The sequence below is a fragment of the Manacus vitellinus genome, unplaced genomic scaffold (genome assembly GCF_001715985.3).
Source record: "Manacus vitellinus isolate BGI_N305 unplaced genomic scaffold, ASM171598v3 scaffold_12_pilon, whole genome shotgun sequence".
Taxonomy (NCBI): Eukaryota; Metazoa; Chordata; class Aves; order Passeriformes; family Pipridae; genus Manacus; species Manacus vitellinus.
Genome location: NW_021938949.1, coordinates 2232903 through 2254082, shown reverse-complemented (window position 1 = coordinate 2254082; position 21180 = coordinate 2232903). Strand labels below are relative to the sequence as shown.

The following is a 21180-nucleotide window of genomic DNA, read 5'->3' as shown; positions in this document are numbered from 1 at the left end:
AAGGGACCCAGAGACTCTGACAGGCAGGCAGAAATACTGCTTTGGAACTTAGCACCCTTAGAAGGGCTGTCTGTGAATGACCTGTGGCAAAACAGAACTGCTGCCTGCCTCCATCTAGTGAGAGATGCAGACAAACGTCCACGTAAATTCAACCCACATGCACAAAGCATTTTGCCACTGTCTGGAGCCATGTCCAGAATCTGATAAAGAGAAAAATTATCCAATTACCCTCCCCCAGTCCAGATTGCAGTGCAGCAGACACACCAGTGGAGCACGTTCCCTTTGCAAGTCAGCAAAGGCTCACCAGCAGCTGGATCCTGCTGCTGTTCTCCCTCCTGCAACCCCACCCAAGGGATGCCAAGGTCACCCCTGTGTAGGGCTCAAGGGCAGGGCACAGCCCAGCAGGTCAAACAGAGCAATTATACAGGAGGAAGTGAGGAAAGACCCTCTTGATAGGCAGGATGTCTTGGCAGGAGTTTGCTCACTGACGTCTTAAGCTTGGGATTCATAAACTCACACAGAAAACTCATGGTGTGAGGTGCTGGGGGTTCTTGAAAGCACATTTCTCCTTATCCAAGAACTATAATGCTAAAGGGTGCACCATGGGAGATTATTAATGCTTCACCTGACAAATCATTGGTGAATCTTGCTCTCCATAAATTATATCAATTTGGATTTTTAATTGCACTTTTACAGCACAGTCAGTAACTGCTTTGTGAAAAGAAACAAAACCAAACCCATCAGAGGCTTTTGACAGCTACAGAAGTCCATCATGCCAAATGCCCAGTAGAACATCTGTGGGTTATACTGTCTCACAGATCCTTTTCTCAGGGGCAAAGCTGAGCTCCTGCCTCCTATTCCCCTTCTACCCCGTGCTATCCCTCAGGCTAAACCTACAAATATTGGAAAAATTGCACAGCCAGATTGGAGATCATATTTAGATCAAAAACAACCCTTCCTTTCGGACTGACTGGTATACAGCATTTATCATTTACCCCTTGCAAAAGGAGACAGAAATTATTGCTCAAGAATGGGTTTAAAAAAAAAAGCTAAACCAGTTATTTTTAAAATGATAATTAGTAAAACTGCATATCACATTTATAACTAAATCCAATCGACATGCCCCAGCCAGTCCCCAAAATACTCACGAACACAAACCAGCAAACACCTCCAATGTAATCTAAACTTGCTAAGAGTCCAGTCACTTGATAAGAGCATCAAAAAAACAGCGAAAGAGATTAAACTGGAACATAAATCCATATGTTAAGGCACAGCCTATTTGATAGCCAGGGTGTGAGATCATGAAGAACTTCCACTGCTCTCTGAATTTCCCCAGGAAAAACCAAAAGCAGAGGCAGTGCTACCGGGACTGCACCTCAGCTGGGGAGAGGTGAGAACAATGCCCTTAAAACCCCGAAGTGATCAGTACCTTGCAAACACCAAAACCAAAACATTTGGATTGGCAAGTTTTATCACATGTGAAGGTTTCAGTGGTCAAGCCACAGATCATACAAGAAGTTTCTCCCTGACGAACGTGAAGAGCTCGCGGCACAGCGCCCAGAGACCTGCCAGGGACTTCTGCAGTGGAAAAGGCCTCGGGATTGAAAAGGTGTTTGGCTTAGCTCAGCGGGGAGGGAAAGCAAGGTTACGTCTGTGGTTCACCACAACCCTCCACTCCCAAAATAGCCGTTCCTCTGACAGCGCCGCGCGCAGTAAAATTCCACGGGATCAGAGCCACTGGCAGAGCTTTCCCGTGGCTCTGCGACACTCTGCCCTCCTCTGCGTCCTCATCCCCCTGCACACTTGTTACCACAAGTCCCCTGTACCTCCCTGCACACGCAGAGGCTGGTGAAGCCTGGATAAGAAGCCATTTTCCCCCGAGACACAGCCCATGCAACATCCTGACAGTCATTCTTTTCCTTCCCTCTCTCAGTTCTCCTCCTCCAGCAGCACAGGAGCTCAACCTGTGGAGGTCCAGCCGTGGCACCTCACACCCTTTAAGCCTCCTTGGCTAATGGGGCAAATGTCTGGGTTAAAATCAGGTGGCATTTGATGCAGGGAAGATTTGCTGAAGAGGGCAGAGTTGGGGAAAACAGCTGCTGCCCCCCACATCCAGCCAGCAACTTGGATCCTGGAGCAGGAGACGTTGGTGTTTTGGTAATAAACACACCAGTTTTTAGTGATAGAAAGGGTTTCAGTGCTCCCTCAGCTGCTCCTCATCAGACTTGTGCTCCAGACCATTCCCCAGCTCCTCTGCCCTTCTCTGGACTCACTCCAGCCCCTCAATGTCTTCCTTGTACTGAGGGGCCCAAAACTGAACACAAGATTGAAGGTGCCTCAGCGGTGCTGAGTACAGGGGGACAGTCACTGCCCTGGTCCTGCTGACCACACTGCGGGAATAGGGCAGTGGGAATCAGGGCTTTCCTATAAAAGCACGGACTGCTGGCAAGGTAAGCCATGCTAAATCTCTGCCTCTTAGAATCACTTTGGATGGAAAAGATCCTTCAGATCTTGGACAAATGCACTGTTTCTCATTTGCTTTTGCAGATTAAAGTTAGTCCAGGAGAGCTGCAAGCAGGGCCTAAACCCCTAAAAAGCAAAATTAACCACATTTAAGAAAATTCTGCAGGCCTGTAGCCCTGCTACTCCTCACCACTTCAAAGGTACTGGTTTCTCTCCCATTCCACAACAAACTTTCACAGTTTTGTTGCTAACCCTGCCCTTTGCTCCACAGACACTAATTCTCCTTCAATGGATTAACATAATTAAATTAAATTTGGGCCAATTTTTCCAGCAGTTGTCCTGCTAAGCTTAATTTTTTTTCCTTCTAAAGAAGGGCTTGTGTGCCTAAAAGGCAGCCTGGTTTTTTTCCACCTCTATCATTTTGGTCTAATAAAAGATATTACCTTTCCCCACAACCTGTACCTCTCTCTTGAGCACACTTGAAAGGAGAAAAATGTTTACCCAGAAAGAAATGTAGCTGGCAAGTTATTTCCCCTGGCTGCCTCGATACCTCTGAAGGTTATTTGCAGGCTCATAAAGAACCCTTTCTCCCTCCCAGCCCAGCTACTTCCAGTGCTCAAAGCCACAGCCCAGAGCCCGTGAACTCCTAACCTGTTGCTGCAGCAACGGCTGAAATGTCTCAGATATGATGCAGGTCCAGTCCCACATTTCCCAGGTTCCCAAAGCACCTGGCATGACCCTAAAATGGAGTCCTGGTGCAATGGGTACGATGCCAGGAAAGAGAGAAGGAGACACAGGCACCTTTTAACTCAGTCACCCCTTGACAATAACAAAACCTGAGCTAGAAAGCCTGATGTGTCTTATTATAAAATAAAGTACTGCAATTCAACCTGAATTAATTTCTCATTAATAGCTCTCAGCATATAAAGAGCAAGTTAAGAGCAGTAAGGAAGTGAAGAGCAAAACCATTATTGCCTTAGATGGAGGAATGAGGAAAGCATATCATGGGAGAGCTGAGATATCAGTGCCTGGGTGCACGGGGATGGGTCTGTTCTCCCCCAACAACTTGGGCAGTTCTCTCTGTTTCAACAGCTCCCCCAAAAAACCAATGAGTTGGAGTTAAGTGGCCAGACCATGGCTGTGTAAACAGGCCCCTTCCTCCTCCTGCAAACTGCTGTGCCTTCTGCCAGCCCAGCCTGCAGTTGTCTTCTCCAAACACACGCACTCTGTCAAGGCAATGCTATAAACAAGCATCATTCTCCCATATCCCACACCTCAGATGACCTTTCTGCTGAAGCACAGAAAGTCACACTCACTCCAGCAAAGCACTAAAGACCTAAATCTTTGAGTTACTTGTATATATACAGAGCAGAACAGATCAGCCTTCCTGGAGTTTTTATCATCAGGAACACAAATGAATGCACACGGCATTCCATAACCACAACTAAAAACACTTAAATTGTTTTAAAACAAAAAGAATAAAATTTAAGCAACCAGCAAGCTGGTGCTTTTTCTACCAACTCATGTGGGTTTTTTTAATGTTACTTCTACTGTGATGTCATGTTTAAACACAGCAATTTTTAACACCTATTGGCTGTGATCTTTGCACTGTGTTGTATTGGAGACATGGACACATCTTTAAATTACAAAGAGGTCTTGGAGAGGTGGCAGATGGGAACATGCTGTCAGCTGAAGGAATAAAAAGACCCAGTGTCAAGGACTTAGGGTGGCCCAAAGCTGGCACACGTAGAGAGACTGTCTTGGACCTGCAACAGCACCGGGATCCCACAACTGCACAGGGCTGGTCCACGCACTGCATGACACAGAGAAACTGCTCTGTCAGAGGTGCAGCCCATGGAGACGCCAAAAGTCCCCACTTCCCGTCTTGTGGTCTCCAGACAAGGTCATGCAACTTCCCTAGAACGTGTCTCGGAGTGAACAGGCCTATGCTGAACTTTGAGGCACTGAGCAGACTATAAATAGGATCCTAGGAAGAAAGGTAGACCTGGAACGTCAGAGATCACATCATCCAACACATCTCTGTGGTCTGTCAGAGGGGAATCAGTGACATAACTGCATATTCCCTGCACTTCCCTTGAAAATGCTCCCTCATGCCAATGAGGGGTAAGGAAAAGGGGGAGAAGTGAAACTAATTAAGCCTCAAAATTTTATCCCGAATTTCTGTGCGTCAGCAAAGCTGTTGCAACGATTCTTTAACTAACAAGCTCCACTTGGAGACACACATCACTTCACTCATCTCATCCCGACACTCAAACCATAGAGCAGACTCAGGGCCACAAGATGATCCTTTCTGGATGCAGCCTGGCAAATCTAACCAGGGGTTGATGCTGTCAGTGATGAGCTGTAGCAATGACATCTGCGGAAGGGGGACACGCACAGCACCTTCCCTCCACACACAAGCCCAAGTGTATCTGCAAACCTGCACAAGACTCCTGTTGATTCAGCTCCTATTCAAAAGAAAAAAAAAACAAAAAACAACCAAGTGCCTTGCAAAAGGGTGTTCTCTTCACTGCAGAGTTCCCAGAATTAATGCTGCCCCAGCGTATCCATATTCTGTTCACAGCTGGCAGGCTGTAGGCACCTTGAGCAGGTTCTATCAATCACTTTCTGCACAAGGAGTCATCAAATTGACAATCTCCTGAGAACTGGACTGGAGCCAGCAACTCCTTCCCTACTGGTGCTCAGAGTGAGTATGAACTTTCCTTCTCAAAAAAAACCACATCACATTGACAAACGAGTGGCTTTTGCCTTCAAAGTGAAAATGTTTCTAAAAAATTCTGGGGTTTTTCAACAGGGATTTTAAACTGAAATTTGTCATTCTTTACACTGGAGAAGCAGGTCTGGACTTTCTCTTTCCTTCCCTTTTTCTTTTTTAACTTAGCTTTAAATTAGTTGTCTCCCCACAAAATCTCTCTTCTGGGTAACAGAGAAAGAGCAAAAAGAACAGAGACATAAAGCCAGGATAGGGTAAGTACCACTCTTGTCCTTTCTCTTATGAGGGAGGACAAACAAGGTGTGGCAATGGCTTCACACTTCTCATTTTTTAAATTCAAACCAGTATCTAATTCTGAATCATGTTTCTACAAGGCTTTTTGTAAGGACAGGACAAGAAGGAACGGCTTCAAAGTGACAGAGGGAAGGTTTGGATTAGATATTAGGAAGAAATTCTTCCCTGTGAGGGTGGGGAGACCCTGGCACAGGTTGCCAAGAGAAGCTGGGGCTGCCCCATCCCTGGAAGTGCTCAAGGCCAGGTTGGATGGGGCTTGGAGCAACCTGGGCTAGTGGAAGGTGTCCCTTCCCATGGCAGGGGGTGGAACTGGATGATCTCTAGTGTCTCTTCCAACCCAAATTCTGTGATTCTAGCATGTTTGCAAGGACAATCTCTAAATTCACAAATATTCCCCCCCATCTCCTTTTATTTTATTCTTTTTAAAGCACCATTTCAACCATCCCTGAAAAGTTTCGGGTCAACTTGCGTAAATGCTGCAAATGTGCAAGTAAAATGCTCAGCTTCAACCAGGACTTTTCCAAGACCTCTTCTCATTTCTTGGGTCACCAGGTCAAGAAGCCATTTCAGGAGATAAATTTAGGCTCCTCTGTAATCTGCCTCTTCAGGTGAACGGAAGAAGACAATTCAAGCTCAATTAGCTCCACGTGTTAATTGACACTGACAGTCCTGTGAGGCAGAACCTGGCCTTGTTCTCCAGTCTGCTGAGCTTTCTCTTCAGCACAATTAAAGCAAAGGAGCAGAAACCCCTGCAGTTGCTGGAACTGCTACTGCCCGACAAAATGGCTTGTAGACCACTTTGAAATTGGTTCTGTGGTCAGTGTTCATTCTTGGGGGCTCCCACACTTATCACCTGCTCATGTGAGACAACAGCACTGATGTGATTATTCACTAAAACAGAGAGAGTCCAGCCAAGTGATCCTAATTTCTAAAATGATGAGTTCTCTTTAGGAGAAAGTTCTTATCTATAGAGGTAATCACAATCATTATGTACCCCTAGAACTACAAATAATTCCCACCTTAAAAAAGTTTCCCTCAGCACCACAGAGCATCTGATACACAACTATTCCAGCAGGAGAGGGAGAAGGTGCAAGTAATCCAGGTCACTGATTAGAAAAGCAATATACTCAGGCTCTGTCTGAAACAGAAAATTCCTTGGGAGAACAGCTACAGGGAATGAAGATAGTCTGCACAGAAATACAAGGCAGCTGTGGAAAGAGGCTCCATCCAGAACACGACCCACCAGCTCACAATGACACTAAGAAGAGAATTTGTCCAACTTTGGCACTATTAAAATGAAATAAAAAAAAAAATTTAGAAAGCAATCCAGCCAGACCATCTCAGAGATGTCTCCCACTCTTGCCATTCCTGGTAGTCCCAAACAAAATTAACAGGCTGTAGAAAATTACTTGCTTCAGGGGAATCCAGTTCTTACCCATCTTTCCATCTACATCAGGCCTCCATTCCACCGGTCCCAGACACTTGTACCTTATCCTCCACTCTCAAGCATCCACCCTGTAACAAACACAGAGGTTACAGATTAATTTTGACATGTCAGTGGAGTCACTGTACAGGACTAATTTTCACAAAGCCTTTCTGACCCTCACCTGGTCTGGAGGAAAGAGGAGAGCCATTTATTTAGGAACTGAGACCAGGAGTCTGCCCTCCCCTACACACCCCAAAGGTAACACACTACAAACCTGGAACCTTAATGGTTTTAAAATCTTGGAGTAAACAACTTATACTTGTGCCATAGGCCTCCTTTCCATAAGCGCAGAACATTTTTAATATATTATATTTTAAATGTATTTTTACATTATTAATGTAACCTTAAAGTAATAGCATCTTTATCACACCACATTCCACAGAATCCCTATGGAATAAGACTCACTTGGGGAACAGACTGACAGCAGGACATGGAAAGACAACCCAAGAAGTAGCCTGAATCAAAGCAGAAACCTAAATTTAGGCCTTCCAAACACCAGCCAAGGTTCCTCAAGGTTGGACCCCCTTTCCTCTGATCACATGGGAAAAAAGCTGAATCTAGGCAGCTCTCAGCAGCACTGTATGCCCCATACATCCCTCATGGCAGGCATGTCCCTAGGAGCCCTTCCAGAGTTTCTGCCTTTTATCTGTCCAATGCAGGAATGGGTTCAGCTACCTGCCACACTGCACTTAGCCAAACCTCTGCACCCAATAAGGCTTGGGGTTTTTTTTTGGTCACCGAGAAAGTAAAGGAGACCTGAGCATGCAGGAGCCAGTCCTGTTCCCTAGTGAAAAAACCCCTTATTTTAGACTGATTGAAAGCAAAACCCACCTAAAGGTGGGCACCTTTTAAGACAGAAAACATCATCAAAGTCCACTTCAGCTGCCGGGTAGATCCTCAGATTTCCTGGTCACAAACCTGTGTGGCAGCAGAAGAAAAATGGAGAGACATCTCAAGTACCTCAGCAGACTTGCAGAGGGAGTAAGACATTCCTGTCCCGCAGTTACTGCAGGCTGCCCCAAAGCCAATGAGAGCCACGTGCTCCAGGACACCCACACGGATTGTGGAGTGTCACGCGTGACACACTGGTCAGAAACAGCAGGAAAAGGCACTTTGAAAATCTCCCAGCTCGGCCAAATCAATCCAAACACAGCAACAAATCCGAGGTGAACTGGGAATGATTGCAAGTGCGGATTAAAACGATTCTCTGCAGCCCTGGCGCCTCGGCGCTGGCAAGCAGGGGGATATTTATCCAGCCTATTTTGAGAGAGACGAGCAGGAAGGGAAAGCGATAAGGGAGCAGCAGAGGCGGAGATGATGTGTGCTGTTGTTCCTTCTGCTGCTGCAGCTTCCTCTCAGGACAGCACCATTCAGCCTAAGAACCCACAGCCACTCTGCTCCGTCCATTTGCCAAACAACAGAGGAGGCAAGGAAGTAACCAAAAGGCTTGAAAGGCTAAAAATCCTGTCTTGAGGAGGAACTGGTCGGTCTATGCAGCGCTGAATCAAGAGAGAGCAGAAAACCAGCAAGAAAGCAGGGTTAAAAACTCCATATGATTATAACAAGAGCAGGAAACGGCCCAAATCTTCACTCTTGCTTTCAAAATTGATGCGACACTTCCAGCAATTAAGCTTTGTGCAGAGTTTGCACTGAGGGCCGTAGGCAGACAGCAGATTAGCTGTAAATTCCTGGGATAGCCCAGGTTAACTCTCCTATCAATGCAGTAGATTTTTCTAATGGCTTTCTGGAGACCTTCCAGACCTTTCCAATCCATATCTAGTCACAAAAACATGCCCCTGCAGGAACTGTGCAAACGAACCCTGGAAAAAACAGGTGACCTTTCCATCCAGCAGAGCCCTACCCTGTGCTGTTCTCCATCACCTCTGCCACAGCAAACCCCTGAGACCCCACTGCCCAGCTCTCGTGAGCAAACCAGCCCCTGCACACAGGGCAGGAAATCTCCATGGATACACGAGAGAAAAAAAGGTTTTCTGTTTTAGCAGATCTCTTCAATTCTGAGCACAGCCAGCCTTCAAATTGGACTGCAAACACTGGTGATTTCCGTGGCTTCCCAAAAATACATACCAGCAGCTTCCTGTTACAGAAGGACAAATTCCTGTTTCTAGTACAAATTCTGTCCTTTTATTATCTCTCTTAAAATAACAGAGGGGGAGGAAAAAAATAAGTGGGGGGGAAAAGGAAAAATCCTTTTCCTACTCCAATGCAGTTCCAAGAAACTCCCCCCTTCTCCTCCCACTAAGCTCCCTGATCAGAGCCTTCAAGTGTTGGCAATTTGCAACACAAACCAGTGAGCATCTGGGCTCCCACCTGCCACTGCACTGCTCCCACAGCTCACAGAACCGCTGTAAATCTACTCCAAATCTCCACTGCCAATCTCCCTGGCAGGCACATCCTGCCTGGGTAAGCAGGTCCTACACAAATGCCTCCTACCAAGCAATGAGAGAGCTCAGCAACCTGTTGGTTCCCAGGGATGTTGAGGTGATGTTCTTGTCGTGTTCCAGGTTTGTGCCGTGCACTCGAGAGACTTTGCCTGCTCCTGTCTGCTCAGGAAACTGCTGGAAGTTACTGAACCTGCAGGAATCTCAGCACAGGTGCTGCCATCTAAAAGCAGCTTTGGTTTGAATGAGCTGAGCTCAATTCTGCAGGCAAAGTGGCTCAACTTTATTACAGCCACATGAGTGCAGGTTGTGAGTTATCTATGTGAGAGCTGCGTGCAAGGTTATTAATCCACTTTGAAAAGTAATCCCAGTTCTTCCCTTTTCTTCCCGTACTCCTGGCTGGGAAGGGATTAAGCAAGACTGAGCTCAAGGGAGACAACGATTCAGCTAGGACGTGTCTGTATGACGTGCAGTCACACATGACTCCTGCCTCTGTGCATCTAAGTTGCAGAAAGCAAAGCAGAGGAAGAGAGGATGGAGAAGTGATTTTTTTTCCCCCCCCCCCGGATGTAAGGGAGGACAAAAAAGGGACTAGAAGATTTACTGGGAGGAAGAATGTAGGATGCAGGGTTAGGAAAGCACTGGAGTCACCTGCAGTGTGCTATTGATTTGAAGTGGGATTTACAGTATCACCTGCCCCCAAAAGGGCTCATCTTACCCCACAGAGGCCCAGCATCCAACATAAAACGTGGATTCTAAGTCATGATGTCTTGCCACTACTGCAGCACAAGCAAGTGGCATCTACCTATGTCATTTATCATCCCCAGGCTTCCAGGGAAAGCAGCACCTACTTATTCCTGCCTCAGCACCACTTAACACTTCGGTTTGAAGGTGTAGGGACACACCACTGTAAAAAAAAAAATAATAATAAGCCACAGTTGCCCCTGAAATAGGGCTCAGCTGGAAAGCTACTGAAACTAGCATTGCTAAAATTGGGACTTTCCTTGTTTTTTCAAGCAGCAGGGAACATGTTGGGCTCAGAGAGTTTAACAAGCAAGAGTCAAGCGGAAAAAATCTCTCCTTTTTAAGAGTTGACCACATTAACTTTCAGCAAGTTTCCGGGAGTCCTGCCAGAGCGCTGGAGTTTTGTATACTACGGAACTGTTAAAAATATTATTGTAAATGTTATTTTCAAAAAAAGCTTCAGAGGCCAGGGCTGGGGTAGTGTTAAAAACAACAGCAAAGCAAATGAGATTGTTCTAATGGCGAGAATACAAATGTTATGTGTGTGCTGATAGCTCAGTCGGCCTGCAGGCTTGGCAAAGAGGGATTCAAATGCAAAGGGAGAGCAGTTGGAATATTAACAGGTTTTCACTAATCACCCCAACCTCATCCTTATGGTTTTCTACAGACAATATAGAACATTTGACCTTCTGTTCATAGAACTGCCCTGGAAACTGGATCCACATTTTGGGGATACACAATAGAATAGCTACATTTTGGTGCCACTTCAGACACGTAAGACCCTGCTCTCACGGAATTTTCCGGTCGGGTTTTCCAAAGGATGCACCATATGGGAACAGTCAAAAAGCAGACTTTTAAGACTATACATCTATGTAGATGTGGCACTTAAGGACTTAAGGTTTTGGTGGTGGACTTGGCAGCGCTGAGTTAATGATCCTGGTGATCTTACAGGTCTTTTCCAGATTCTGTGATTCCATTGTTAATGGGCATGCAACAGGTGTGTCTCCATGCCAGGTTTGCAGGTGCATCTCCCAAGAGGGCTCAAGGGACAAACTTCATGAGCCAAGATGAGGAGAAAAAAGCCTTTCCTGAGCCTGCACTGATCAGGCTGCTAAGCAAGAAGTGACACACATAGACCAGCACAGCTCGCTGAAGGAGCCAGCCAGTGCCCTGGGAATTACATCCCATGAAACCCAATGAACAATTCTATAAGAATACCCATCAGTCGAGGTTTCTTCTCTCCATTTTTGTGTGCTACACCCCAAAACTGCTTAAGAAACTTCTCCATAACATACGTTGCTGTTAGAAGAGGTATGTGTTTAAGAGCCATGGTGCAGGATTCAGGATACCTTCAGTCAGTGACCCAGCCAGTGCAGCTGCACTCAACAGCTGCCTCTGGAGAAATATCTCCTGAGCCATACTCTTGACTTCAGCACAATGTGTACACAGAATAAGAGCTTTAAAACCTGCCTGACTCCTGCTGTTAACTTCCACTGCAGCCCTCTAAAACAGTCATTGAGATCTTAAATCCTCTCCTTTCCCAAATGACTTTGTAAATTAAATGTTCCAGACAGCATACTCTAGTAAGATATCATGGAATGGTTTGGTTTGGAAAGGACCTTAAAGCACATTACTTTTCAACCCCCTGCCAAGGGCAGGGACACCTTCCACTAGCCCAGGTTGCTCCAAGCCCTGTCCAACCTGGCCTTGGACACTTCCAGGGATGGGGCAGCCCCAGCTTCTCTGGGCAACCTGTGCCAGGGCCTCACCACCCTCACAGGGAAGAATTTCTTCCCAATATCTAATCTAAATCTCTCCTCCTTCAGTTTAGGGCCATTCCTCCTTGGCCTATTACTCCATGCCCTTGTAACAAGTCAGTCTCCAGCTCTCTTGTAGCCTCTTTAGGTACTGGTATTTTTCTCAGTTAGTTCGTTTACTTGCTTTACAGGAATATTCCTTTTACCAAAGCCAGTGAAGTAATCAGTAATTTATACTGGCATATAAGATAGCTTTGATTTTTCCATACAGATCTCAAAATTGTGGAAACACATACAAACAAAAAAGCAAATCAGTGATTAGAAAGTACCGTTCTATCAGCAAAGGTCAGACAACACAGTCAGATTTATTTTACATATATCTATACATATAAAAATATAAATATATACGATACAAGTCAAATCAGGCTCTGAAGTGACAAACTCTGAAGGATCCTCATCTCCTGCAACCCTTTATGTTCATCTCCCCAGATGAAGCTGAACCAGGATTATTTAAGCACACAGCCCTGCCTGTGAGGATGAAGGTCTGTAGCTAGAGGAGCGCACTGCTCTGCATAATTTTCCCTTTTACAGGGCAAAGTCCTGTCCTCAGATAGTTCTCTGTGAACTTATAAATCACAGGGAAACCTTGATGCCAGTTACACCAACAGAAACCCTCTGATTCCAATGAACATTCCCCTCTAAGTGAGCACAGCAAAGGGGAAGGTGCATTTCTACATATAATATAAAAGCCAATGCAGAAGAATGTTGTCATTTCTTCCTCCTGTGGTATTTCATGGCCTTATTTTTGTCTTTCTCCTAAAATGACCGAGGACTTTGTGGGAGGGAAATTGAAACAAAACAGTGTATTTGGAAAAGTGATGCTTCAGGCCATTTTCTTTTATGTTCCTGGGGGGGGGAAAGAAAAAAAAGAAAAAAAAACAGGAAGAAGAAGAAGCAGAAAACAAAAAGGAGGAATAGACAGTAAAACCTTCAGATTAAATAAGCCCTCGGAAAAGTATTTGTCTCAGAGTAAAATCTTCATTGGGAAAAGCAATTGGGAGAAAAGCATCTATGCAGCACAGATCTGGTATCAGAAATGAAGAGTCTCCATGAACGAAGCTTTACACCAAAGAGCTGCAAAGCACACGTTGTGCAACAGAGAACCTGGCCTGAGAGCCAGAATCTGCAACAGGGACTGGGATGCCCAGTTCTCCATGAGGATAATGGCAGGGGAAAACCATCCCTGTCTCTGTAGTTTTAACCTCTAAGTATCAAATGCATTGCAAACTCTATGGCCAGTCTAACACGCTCTAAACAGGAATTTTAACACAAAGTGACCAAGCTTTGGAGTGGGAAGGAGGGAGGTCCATCCCATGCCCTAGGTGGGCAGCATGGCATCGGGGTAGAATCAGGGCTTTGAAGCCGCTGTGCCATCTTCCACTCTCGCCCACCTTCTCGCTGACCCACTTTTCTCTCACTTGCAACATCCCGCTGGCAACACACAGGGTACCACTTGCTCCTCCTGTGAGTACCCACCAGCCCCTGTGCAGCAGCGCTCCCTCTCAGCTGGCTGGGATCGATAGTCCCTCTCACAGCCCTCCCCCTGCACAGCTTCCTCTCTAACGAGCCGCAGCCTCACCCCCGCGGCCTGTCTGGATTTGATTGATCACAACGAGACTTTCGGATCGACTGTGAAGCCAAGGGCTGAGGGCTAATTGACCACTTTCTGCTCTCTCAGCAGCTACCTGCTTATTTTGCTCCTTCCTCGTGGGCGAGAAGCTCAACCTCCACAGCACACGGGGAGAGCAGGACAGGAGGACTGGCCCCCAAGAGCCACTGCAGAATTTGGCAGGTCCTCTCCTTGCTCGTGCCACTTCTGCCATGCAATTCTGGACTGAGCCGAGACCAGAGGGAGAAAGCAGAGCTCAGCGAGTGCTTAGTGGCAAGAGGAGATTAAAAGACATGCTGTGATTTTGGGCAGAAGGACCACGTTTCTGCACAGCTCCAGGACTCTGCTCTCAGTCTCCGTGCTGTCAGTGGGCTGGTGATGGGGTTACAAAACAAACATGTGGGGCAGCTTTCACAGAGGCTTTGTTCTCCCTGTCCTCTTGACTTGCAGTATCACATGAACCCAAGTACACCTGCCCTCATGATAAAAAAAATGAGCCATCAACAGTGCAGGAACTGGACTGGGCAGCACAGGGCCACACACTCACCCAGGTCTGCAGAGCACATGTACTGCCCTGAGCTCAAAGTGCTCAGGACCTGACAGGTCTGCCCTGCCCCCCCTGCCAGCCCTTCCCCATCCAATCCTCACACAGCTGTGGTTCTGCATGCAAGGCACTGCTTGCTCCAGTGCACACAAGGCAGCTTCTTCTGGAGAAGAAATGTGGAGTTGCCCAAGCTGTGCCACCCACAGCCATCACCTAAGAGTGACCTGCTCCCCTGGTACAAGGCAGAAGGTCATGGCTGCTTGTAGTGGTTTGGATCTTGTAGTGGTTAGGTTGAGATGGGGAAGGGGACTAGGACTAGGGGTTTGGATTTTGGGGCTATCTCAAACCATGACACTGCTGTATGGACTCCACTTCATCCTCCAAGCCTGGTGGAGGGAAGAAAAGATGATGACACTGAGGAAAAGGCAGATCTTGCCCCTAAACCCAAAGTTGAGGGCCTTGCAGAACTCGAGACTGAGAGCATGACAGCTCACCAAGGCAAAGAGCAGTCTGCAAGGGAGGCAGTGGGGTGAGTAATTTCCTCTCCTATGGTGTCCAGCCTGGCGTGGTGCAACGGAAAGCCACAGGCAGCAGAAAGCTGTGGGCCTTTTGTCCATGTTGGAGAAAGTCTGACCTGAAGACTTTCAGAAGAGAGAAGCCCATCACCCTTGAGGCTGTGGACTGACCCTGCACCATGAAGGCAGCAGCACAACACCTCTGAACTGGCAGAGCAGCTGCTCAGCTGCTCCGAAATCAGGTCACTTATTAGGCACAGTGGGGAAACAGTCAACTAGGTTTAGAAGAAAGCTCTGGAGAAATACAGTTCAACTCAATATTGATTCCCACGGCTCCGTTACAGACAGACAGAATTAATTTCCAGGATGGAAAGGAACATATGCCTGCATATCAAAACAAAATACAGAAGCCTTTCCAGTTCCCCGGCTGCATTTCAATGGAAACCAGAAGGCTGTCACGATGGAAAGATTTCAGTTTTCTAATTAATCCTCCCTGCTGAGAGTTTAATGCCGCTAATTGATGAGGAGAGGCGGTGTCCAGACAGCACTTGCAATTCCTTTTTACATCTTTAGACCAAATTTTCTCTAAATTAAATAATAATAAGGCAGATTTGCTCCCTGCATGCACTGTGCTCTGCTCCAACTCCCTCCTCCCTAGAAGATGTCTGGTTGAGGGAAGGGAGGCGAAGCCCATGTCAGAGCTCTTTACAAGTGTTGGAAGTTTTCCTGGAAAACATCATCTCTGATACTGTCACTTCCACAGAAGATGCCAAGAGAAAGACCATTGGTGCCAGGGACACTGCCTGTACCGTGAAACACCCAGCCCCTACCCTCCTTGGATATGGGAAAGAGCTTCTCCCAGTTCAACAGAGCCATCACTCAGCCAAGAGATATCCCATAACACCTCCAGAAAACCACACAAAATGTACTGCAGTGTCAGGAAATGGATCATCAGGCCCCACAGCAGAGCCCCAGGGGCCCAACAAGGTGCCAGCACCAGCAAGAAGATTTTGCTGGTGCAGAGCAGGCTTGGCTGCTCACCTGCACCACAGAATGGTTCTGGTCTTTAATCCTAAATACTGATCTCACACGACCAGGAGACACCTTTGGAGACAGCAAAGTGATCCTAAGTGCAAAAGCCAACACAGTCTCAATATGAGAAGGCAGTTCAGCACATTCCAGCATAGGAAATGTGCTGTGTTGAGCACATGCTCTAGTTCTTCCCTGAATTAGTTAAGGACAGAATTTGTCCCTTTACCCTCAACATTCAGTGATTTCAATCCAGGAGGTGATAAGTGCTCCGAGCTGCAAATCAAGTTGGGAAATGCGAAATAAAAAACAATCCATGTGCACGAGAGGCTGTGCTATGGTTACCAAGCAGCAATAAACGAAGCAATGTTGATGGTCCCCAAGCTCTGGCCTGAAACTCCAGCCCTGCTCTGTTTGTCATGGCAATAGCATTTCCACCTGCACCTTTCTGACACGTCCTCTGGGAGTCTTCACACACCACTGTCATAGATCATGGCCAAGGGAGCCCGGGCCAGCTGTGCAGATGTGCAGCTGGCTGACCTCTCCTTACCAAAAAGGCTTCTATTATTTTTTTTCCCCCCTATTATTAGTTTTCAAGCCACCTACTCCATCATAAATATAAAGTAAAATTAGCCTATTCCTAGAACGCTAAAAAAAGACGAGCTGATGCCTGCACAAACTGAATCCCAGCAAGTCAACGGGACGGCTCCAAGCACGCCAGGAATGTCGAGTCCAGAGCTTTTGGCCCCTTTCCTGCAAAATCCCACTGCTGCAAGCGACCTGTGCACGTGCAGGTCGAGTCACGGGCGTGCAGAGTCCCTCACCTGCACAACCTGCCTGCTGCTCCTCCACAGAACCCCGAGCAAACTACTCCTGTCTGCCCAACAGCCTATTAATAAATATGCACCAGGGAGAAAAGCTGCACACCAGCAGGGAGGTGGACCAGATGATCTAATAGGACCTTTTCCATCTCTTAACTTTTATGCTTAGTCACAGGACAAATATCTCCCACGTTGTGAAGGAACACGCTGGCTTTGCTTGCCCCTGCTTGTGATGGGAGAGTGTTGCCCTCTGAAGACATTTCGTTTTCCAGCTGTTCACAGAATGGTTGGCGTTGAAAGGGACCTCAGGAGATCTTCTAGTCCAATCCCCCTGCTAAAGGAGGTTCATCTAGAGCAGGTTGCACAGGATCATGTCCAGGCAAGTTTTGAATAACTCCAGAGAGAGCTAACAGGACTTACCCAGCAGGGTTAAACAAGCATTTGCTTGGTTTTCAGCCTCAGTGAGCTCCAAGGCACCCAAGCAAGTCCCCGAATTCCTGTCCCAGAAGCAGTACAGGAACCCCATTTCTGTATTATGAGAATACTTGTGATTCTCTGAGCGCTCAAGCCTGACCCTGTCCAAGGTGGAAAGGCACTTCATTTACTTTTGCAGGAAGCAGGTTGGCAAGAGAACAGACAGCAAACACCTCCTCCATCAACCTTCTAAGTCAAGCCTCCTGTGACAGACTGTCAGAAAACAGCTCAAAAAAACCCCAACCACCCCAGAAAGGGAAATAAAAGGAACCAAAGGATCTGGGGAGAATAGACTCCCGTGCAGCTTAGGTATTTATGTTTACATGGAAATCTGCATTGGCACTGATTCATACCATAGCAGCAGCAAGGCCCTCTTCTGGTTTTAAAAATGCCTGAGAACTGCAAGGCTTCCACAAGAGACCATCCCCACATATAACCTAAAGAGAAACTGAAAGCCCCAAGATTACGAGTCTGCAAACTTCACCAAGTAAGGAAAAAATATTTCACCACACAAATCATAAAAATAGACCCCACACTATGAAAAAGAAAACCCAAAACCCAAACAAAAAGCCACACAATCTAAATATCTCTTGCATCAGAGGATGGGAAAAGCAATGCTGAAAAGGGAGTTGGGGGTAGAAGATTTTACTTCATTTTCTAGTTCAGCTGCTGGACACAGGATGACAGCACTGCCAAGTCTCACAAGTTTCAGTGTTTTTCATAAGAACCTGGTTCCTGGAGTCACATGATTACATCAGAATCCACACTTCCCTTATTTTTTCTTAAAAAGAAGTACTTGTAGATGTCAAAAGTTGAAGAAACGTAAGTATGAAGCCTGAAATGCTCAAACCAGAAGAAATGGAAACATCTATTTTAAGAGAAATAAATCACTATTTTTGGAAGAAAGAATGTGATCTAGGATTCTTTTTCCCTGATACTATACACTGGAAACCTTAGACTTGACAGGGAATTACTTGATTTTGGGAGCTGGAGGGTTGTTTCAACACCTCCATCTGTAAGTTACCAATGAGAAAATACAGCTTTCATAGCAACACCTGCCTAAAAATTAAGCAGCCCCTTTGATGGCCTGATGCTGGCCTCCCTAGTCAAAGAGCATTATGCATTGGGGGACAATATCAAGGCATAGCAGTTAAAAAAATAATAATAATAGAGCAGAACAGCTTTTCAAATTTTGCCTGCACTTTTTTCATCCAGCATGAAGCACGGTAAAGCCATGGAAGTCAGCTGTGCCAGCTCATCTGCTGGCACCCCCTGCTTACCAAAACTACCAGATCTGCAGTTGCTGGTGGATCTTGCCCAGCAGAGATAGCTTATGGTAAAAATTAGTCTATGAATAAGGACTTGAGCTTCTGAAGAGGCCTGTGTTGGCTCTCACACAGCTCATCCCGTGCTGTTGCTGAGCTCTGGGGCACCATGTAGTGACACAACAACACTACAGGCACCTGAGCTGCAGCTACCTACCATTTAAAGGAATAATAAACTTTGGCCCCACGTTCAAATATTCACAAGCACCACAAAGAGGAGGAGACTTCAGGTCACATTTATTTCCCATGTTTACATGGAACAAAACTATTAAGATCTACAAGACTTGGATCTGGGGTGTGCTATGCTCTGCATTGAACACACTATATCCATGGAAAAAGAGGGTAAACACTACACTTGTGATTAAACCAGAGGTCTTAACCCATTCTGCCCGAAGATAACTAACAAAGATGCAGAGGAATTCAGAGGAGGAGAAGAACACGAAGGGCCCGAGAAGCTGTGGCGCACACAGCAGCTTCTGGCTCAGGGTACTTGCACAGGCAGCAGCCCCAGAGCCAAGCCCAGAGGGTAGCATCCATCACCCTTGACTGGAGCTCAACTGAGCCATTCCTCGAGCTCCAAGGATTTGCCTTTCATCAGTTTTCCATCAGAGGCAGCAGCAAGTCCCTGCTCCCGCTCGCAGGGCGCGCACGGGGGCAGAGAAAGGAAACCTCGCTGCTCCCGCTGGCAAACGTCTGTGGGTTTCTGCATTATCTCATCTCTGAGATTACAAGGAAGTGAGCACAAACCTGTTCAGTCACATTGTTCCCGCTCACTCCTGGCCAAGGGCCGGGCCATTACGCTGCTGTGTTCCTGCTGTTCCCAGGACGGATCTGCTGCTCCTCTGCAGCCCTCGGGTAGTTCCAACCCCTTCCCGCAGCACACAGGACACAGCTCCTGCCTGCCCTGGTTGCAGAAACCACAGCCAAGCACCAGCAGAGATCATGCACAGCATTAGAGGTCAGTCCACAGCTATCAAGTTGCTGACCTCAGCTACCACTGCTGCACACAGTGTGTAACACACCTACCCCTCGCTCCTCCTGCCACCTGCAAGGGATGGGCACATCAAACCCACTGCTCCACAAACCTCCCTACCCAAACAACTCCCTTCTGCCTACCCAGGATTTGCCCTCCCTTCTCTCTGTCCGCTCTCAGGTGCCTGCAAAGTGTGGCTGGACTTGGGGAAAATACCACGGGGGCTGCTGCAACCTGGCTGCAGAGGTGGCAAAACACCTGGGGACCTCCTGCCCTCTCGAGCTGTCACAGGTGCCCTGATTGTCCTCTGGTTAATGCTAATCGTGCTGCATTTGGTTCTCAGGGATGTGAGTGCTGCTGCCTTTGGACTGCACAGAAAAAAAAACCCAGAAAGTGAATCAAGGGCCTACAAATAAATAAATATTTTTTAAAAAATAAATAAATCAGATTAACCAAACACTAAAACACCCCTTGCTAAGACTCTGCCTTGATGCATCACTGTAGAATCACAGTCCCCTTTTTGAGCAAATATGATCAACAACAACAACAAAAAAAGATGCAATAATGGGTTTGTTTGCACAATTTTATCTGCACCTTTATTCCCCCAAAAGGATTTGCTTTAAAAGAAAAATACCACCCATAATGTTTCTATCCTTGTTTATTTCAGAGGAGAAACACAGCTCTGTAATGCTATTGTACCTTTCCCCTTCTTGCAGCAAACCCCAAGGAAATGAGACATGCTAAGAAAACTAAACAGACATGGAAGTTACAGGTCCTTTTTTTTTCACCCCCTTTTTTAAATGAAGTAAGTATATTCTTAGCAGAGTTCTAAAAACCAGATCACACATACAAAGAAACGAGTTTGGAAATCCCCCTCCCTCCACCCCCACTGCTATTTGCTAAGGAAACCAGATGCCCAAACCCAGCCAAAAAATGATCTCAGCCATTCTTAAGAGAGCCTACAGTGCATTTTCATGAGTCATGGAAAGCAACAACTCGTTGCTTTGGTAATGCAAGGTAAGCAACTGGTCGCCCATCCCCAACCAGACTTGCAGCAGTTAGTCAAAGAGCAGGCCATGTCTTGACAGATTACGTCAGACACAGCCCCAAAATAGAGCCCCACGGCAGGAGGTTTTGTAGGAAATGCCACAAAGCATGTCCTATGAAAGCATTCAGTGGCCAGGATCCCCCATGGCCTTGATCCAGGGGTGTTTATCAGTGTTCCACTTCCCAGCCCGTGCTCTCGGAGCAGGCAGAGATGCTACAGGCAGCAAATGGAGAGGGAAGTGACAGACAGGGGCAGGGACTAGCAAGAAAGCAAGTGCCTTATCCATGCTTTTCCCACAGACCAGGGCAGATAGGAAACCTTCTGCCCACCAGCCCCAAAAACAACATTGGGGCAAGAATTGCAGGATGCTTCATCTACCAGGCCCTTTCCAACCATTCCAGCAAACACATGGGACTTGATGCTTACATGGACACAGGTGAATGACACATGTACCTAAGCTTTCAAAAGGCCCTGACCAAACTGCTTGCTTTGTAAAAATATGTATTATATAGATCATTTCCCCACCATCTTCTTTGGGTGAAGGAGACTCCTGCAATGGCACCACTCAAAGCCCTTGGTGATGCTCCTCAACATGGCCATGAAGATGGTTGTGTTCCGTGATGCTGCCTAGAGCCCTTCAATCACAGCCGTCCAAGGGTTTGGAAATCCAGCCCAAGACAGGTCAGAGAGGTGAGAGATCCTTTCCGACACATCCCATGTTCTTCCACAAATACCTCCCACCATCATCACCTCTGGTGACTCCCACAGCAAGACACAGTCGTTGCTGCATGAGAAGCTCCCACGAGGTGAGGCACCAAAACTGCACCTCTCTGGCAATGCAGAGAGGTACAAAAGACAAATCAGTTTCCCAAGTAATTATGAACCAGGTAATGGAAGTCTTGTTC

The 21180-nt window shown here is 46.7% G+C and overlaps 1 protein-coding gene across 2 annotated transcripts in view; it reads right to left on the bottom strand.

Annotated features, from left to right (window-relative positions):
- Window positions 1-7856, bottom strand: part of LOC103764352 (mitogen-activated protein kinase kinase kinase 3-like) — a 58781-nt gene extending 50925 nt beyond the window's left edge. For both annotated transcript variants that reach the window (XM_008931252.3, XM_018089217.2), the window contains exons 1-2: window positions 7809-7856; window positions 6927-7006 (exon numbers count right to left, since the gene is read on the bottom strand). In XM_008931252.3, coding sequence (XP_008929500.3) covers window positions 6927-6930 — 4 coding nt within the window. In that variant the 5' untranslated portion in view covers window positions 6931-7006; window positions 7809-7856. The remainder of the gene's footprint in view (window positions 1-6926; window positions 7007-7808) is intronic.
- Window positions 7857-21180: the final 13324 nt, after the last annotated feature.